The sequence below is a fragment of the Pteropus medius genome, unplaced genomic scaffold (assembly GCF_902729225.1).
Source record: "Pteropus medius unplaced genomic scaffold, Ma_sr-lr_union100, whole genome shotgun sequence".
Classification (NCBI taxonomy): Eukaryota; Metazoa; Chordata; class Mammalia; order Chiroptera; family Pteropodidae; genus Pteropus; species Pteropus medius.
Window position 1 is genome coordinate 1,431,173 of NW_024342542.1, and position 5,128 is coordinate 1,436,300.

Consider the following 5,128-nt stretch of genomic DNA (forward strand, 5'->3'; position numbering starts at 1 on the left):
TATTAAAACCACACTGCGATATCACTGTACACCCACCATAATGGCTGGAGTAAAAAAGATGGAAAATACCAAGTGTTGACAAGGATGTGGAACAACTGGAACTTGTATACTGTGCTGGTGGAAGTATTATGTTGGTACAGTCACTTTGGAAAACCAGTTTTATAAACTAACGCTGACTATATGGATACTCTATGACCTCACAGTTCCACTTCTAGATATATACCTCATGGAAATTCATAAATATGTTCATTAACAGATAGAAACTAAAACATTTATAGCAGCAATATCTTTAATAGCCCCAAGTTGCAAACAACCCAAATGTCCATCAATGGTAGACTAGATAAATATGTTGTAGAATATTCACACAGTGGAATAACATGACAATAAGAATGTATTATCTACAACTGCATTAAACAATATAGGTGAGTCTCACATTCATAATGTGAATGAAAGAATACAAACACTGAAATATAAAATACAATCATTTCATTCAATTGATCTAAAATACCAAACAGACAAAAACTAATCTATGCTGTTAGAAGTCAGGATAGTGTTTACTCTTGGAGGTGGTGGTGGTAAGCCCTGGAAGGGAGCAAAGGGAGTGCTTCTAGAGTGTTGGTCATGTTCTGTTTCTTGATTTGAGTATGTTCATTTTGTGAGAATTCATTGAGCTGTATGTTATATGCATTTTCTGTATGCATTATACTTTAATAAAAAGGTATAAAATAAGACTGTACGCTAGAAAGAAAATCATTTTTCTTATGAGTACTGTAAAAATTATTTAAGCAAAAATGAAAAAATGTTTATATATCAGTGTTCAAAGAAAAAGCAGTGTTCTTTCTAGAGGTCTTCTAGTTATTAAAGTATAATAAACTATAAACATATCTTAGACTAACCAACTATAATACAAAGTAAGTGACTTTATCCCATAGCAATCTACACGAAAATACACTTAATATGCATGTAGAATGAATATATCTTAATCAAATTGAATGAAAAACAAATTCAAAATTTTATGTGTTGAAAACCAATTTCTCAAAGATTCTTTTTCAAAATCCTAAAGAAAGCAGAGGCTGTAGTGGACAAGACTGAAAGTCCAGTGTCCTGTGGCTCAAGGTAAGTTACTAAGGGGATAAGAAACCTGTGGTCTGCAACTTATGTAAATGATAGCTTTTGGGGTATAGGTTAAAAAGTATGCATAGTTTTTTTCAAGTGTGAATCATCACCTGCTGCCACAGCATGGAATTAATAAGGGAACAATTGCCACCTTTAGATGTGTATGATATTTAATAACTATATTCCTGTTACATAGGCTAGAGCTTTGTCTAATTTGCCAATGCATAAAGTCAGACTTTAAATTTAAAAATTCTATTTTATTTTTTAAAAATATAACATGATGACTTCTCAAAGGGAAGAGAAAAAACAGTTCCTCATGGCAGTCTTTTCTGTATCTTAAATGTCAATGATTGCAAAAGCTTCTGGCTTCAATGCAGAGATCTGCATTCCCAAATAGGTTTTTGCCTTGACTTCAGTGCCCGGCAGGTATCTGGACATTGAAAACGCTTCTCACACTCTAGAAATTTGAAAATAATTTTAGCCAGTATTGAGTACTTTTACATCCCAGGCTATGAAGAACTGATCAGTGCTAAATTTATAAAGTCCTTTATCCAAAAAGTGAAACATAAGAGATTGCAAGTCATCTCTTGGGAATCTCTGTTTCTACCACTTGCAGGAGCTTGACAGTTCTTGTATTATAATTATAAACTCAAAAATGACTATTGCTCAAATGCTTTTGAAGACTCTCCCTACACGTATAATTGTATATCAACTGTGGTGATGCAGTTATTTATCTTTGAAGGATACTTGGCTTTGTTTGTCTCTGTTCCTTAAGTTGTAGTCTCTCATATCTCCTTTCCTCTGCACAATGACTGCAGCATCAGGCACTCTTCTTCCCCACTATGAGACATCTAATGAATACTCAGTTGCAATTTCCTGCTGAAGACTTTTTCAGTCACTGCCTTTATAAAGTTTTTCTCCATTATGAGTTTTCTGATGTTTAATGAGATTTGATCTGTCAGTGAAAGCCTTCTGACATTCTATACAAGCATATGGTTTCTTTCCTGTATGAATTATCTGATGCATACTTAGTGTTGCTTTCTGGATGAAAGCTTTCCCACATTTACTGCATTCATAGTGTCTTTCTCCAGTATGAGATTTCTGATGGATAGTGAGGCGTGACTTCCAGGTGAAAGTTTTCCCACAGTCACTGCATTTATAAGGTTTCTCTCTAGTATGGATTTTCTGATGTGTTATGAGATTCGACCTGTCAGTGAAGGCTTTTCCACATTCAGCACATATATTGGGCTTCTCTCCTGTGTGAATTTTCTGATGCACGCGGAGTTGTGATTTCTTAGTGAAGCATTTTCCACAGTCACTGCATTCATAAGGTTTCTCTCCAGTATGAATTCTGTGATGTGCAATGAAGTGTGATTTCTGGATGAAAGCCTTCCCACATTCAGGACAAGCATAGGGTTTTTCTCCTGTATGGATTCTCTGATGCACACTTAGTGTTGATTTCTGAATAAAGGCTTTCCCACATTCATTGCATTCATAGTGTCTCTCTCCAATATGAGATTTCTGATGTATTTTGAGGCGTGACTTCCATATGAAAGCTTTTCCACAACCGTTGCATTTATAGGGTTTCTCTCCAGTATGAGTTTTCTGGTGTTTAATGAGATTTGACTGATCACTGAAAGCCTTCCCACATTCAGTACACATATAGGGTTTCTCTCCGGTATGAGTTTTTTGATGTGTAGTTAAATTTGTCCTATGAGTGAAAACCTTTCCACATTCTGTACATATATAGGGCTTTTCTCCTGTGTGAATTCGTCGATGCACATGGAGTTGTGACTTCTTAGTGAATGATTTCCTACAATCACTGCACTCATAAGGTTTTTCTCCAGTATGAATTCTCTGATGTGTATTGAAATGTGATTTCTGGATAAAGGCCTTCCCACATTCAGTGCATACATAGGGTTTCTCTCCTGTGTGAATTCTCTGATGCATCTTGAGTGCCGATTTTCTTGTGAAAGCTTTCTCACATTCGCCGCATGCATAGAGTTTCTCTCCAGTATGAGTTTTCTGATGTATATTGAGGTCTGAATTCTGGGAGAAGCCTCTTCCACATTCACTGCATTCATAAGGTTTTTCTCCTGTATGAATTCTCATATGTCTAAAGAGATATGATCTGTGGAAAAAGGCTTTTCCACATTCACTGCATTTATAGAGTTTCTGTCCAGTATGAATCTTCTGATGTGTAATGAAATTTGACTTGAGAGTAAAGACCTTCTCACATTGAGTACATATATAGGGTTTCTCTCTTGTATAAACACTCTGAGCTACATCAGTTTGTGGCTTCTGAGTGAAGACTTTCTCATTTTTGTTGCATTCATGGGATTTTTCTCCAGCATGGATTCTCTGATGCTCAAAGAGATGTGACTTCTGGGTGAAGCTCTTTACATATTCAGTACATACATAAAGTTTCCCCCCGGTATGAATTTTCTGTTGATGGTTGAGAACTTGTGTGTGGCCAAGGTGTTTTTCACACTGATTATGTTCCCAAGCATTTGCTCCCGTATTAGCATTCTTATTCTTATTCTTAGCAGAGGAAGAGCTATGGGCAAAATTGTTGCCATTCCCAAAAATCTTATTAAGGTTCATTGTTGCATTGCTTTTATTATGATTATATAAGTTTAAAGTATGCTTCAAACTCTTTCCAAATGTGTCACCGTTATGGAATCTTTTAATTGAAGGAACAAGCTTGGTACTCACATAAATTATTTTTTCAATGTTTTTACATCCATAGCTCCTCTCCTTAATGAATACTTTCACATGACTTAATGAATTATTTTGGTTTTCTTGATATCTCTCTAGCTGGTCTTTATCTTGCCACAATCCTTCTAAAATGAAACACAATGAATCTTCTATGGATTGACTAAATTTCTCACAGTGGAATGAAACTTCTCCCGAAATTCTCTGTTGTTGGGTTAGTCCAATATCTTCATCTAAAAGTAAATAATAATAATAATAATAATAATAATAATAATAATAATAATGCAAAGAACAATTAGCAGAGGAGAGAGGGAATGTATAGTTCAGACAGGATGAATGCAGAGAATTGAAGAGTCCATACGACAATAATGAAAATAGTAATAATGTAGTAATACAAAAAATTCTTCTAGAACATTTACTATATGCCAAACAATTATATACCATTTGTGATGGACCAGGCACTGTTACAAATGCTTTACACATAACAGCTCATTTAATCTTCACCAAACTCTAAAAAGTAGCTATCATTATCAATCATGTTTCACAGATGAAAAAACAGAAGCACAGAGAAGTTATGTAACTTGCTGAAGATCAAATAACAAAATAAGTGAGAAGGATGGAATTTGAACCCTTAGAATCTATATCCATTAGTAGGAGGTCTAGATAGTGAGTCAAATAACCAGAAGAAGAAACTGAAATCTGTTAAAGGGAAGCCTGGATTTCAAGAAGTATTTCAGATAGTATGTCCTTATTACATATCAGCTCTAAAATCTTACTAATTTCTCTGCTTCCTCTTGCTTTTCCCTCTGAACAAATATGAGCATCAACATTATATTTATGTGCCTCAAACACCAATTCCTTTATATCTATAGGAAAAACTGTTGCAACATCAGCTATCTTGACATAGACAAACAGTCAATAGGTATATGTGCTCCAACTCTATAGTCAGCTGCTAGTCTTCCTAGGTCCCAGGAATATATAGTTTTAACAAATGTAAAATAGAAGAGAGAAAGCCATCTATGGCAGAAACTTCAAGTCATCCATCCAAATCTATTTACCTCTCCTATTATAGTAACAGAATGTAGCTGGGCATAAAATTAACCAGCTTCACTTTGTTCTCACTAATGGAGTATGAGCAGAAGTAATATGTGCACTTCCAGGCAAGGCCTTAAAACAGTGGGCAAATCGCCTTTTTCTTTCTTTCTTTTTAAATTAAGTTTATTGGGGTAACATTGGTTAATACAATCATATAATTTTCAGGTGTACATTATCATTTGACACCTGTATATTCTATTGT

General features: G+C 34.9%; 1 protein-coding gene across 3 annotated transcripts in view; it reads right to left on the reverse strand.

Annotated features, from left to right (window-relative positions):
- Positions 1 to 271: 271 nt before the first annotated feature.
- The window catches only part of ZNF41 (zinc finger protein 41), a 54,735-nt gene continuing 49,878 nt past the window's right edge, over positions 272 to 5,128 (reverse strand). For all 3 annotated transcript variants that reach the window (XM_039866414.1, XM_039866415.1, XM_039866417.1), the window contains one exon: positions 272 to 4,064. In XM_039866414.1, coding sequence (XP_039722348.1) covers positions 2,008 to 4,064 — 2,057 coding nt within the window. In that variant the 3' untranslated portion in view covers positions 272 to 2,007. The remainder of the gene's footprint in view (positions 4,065 to 5,128) is intronic.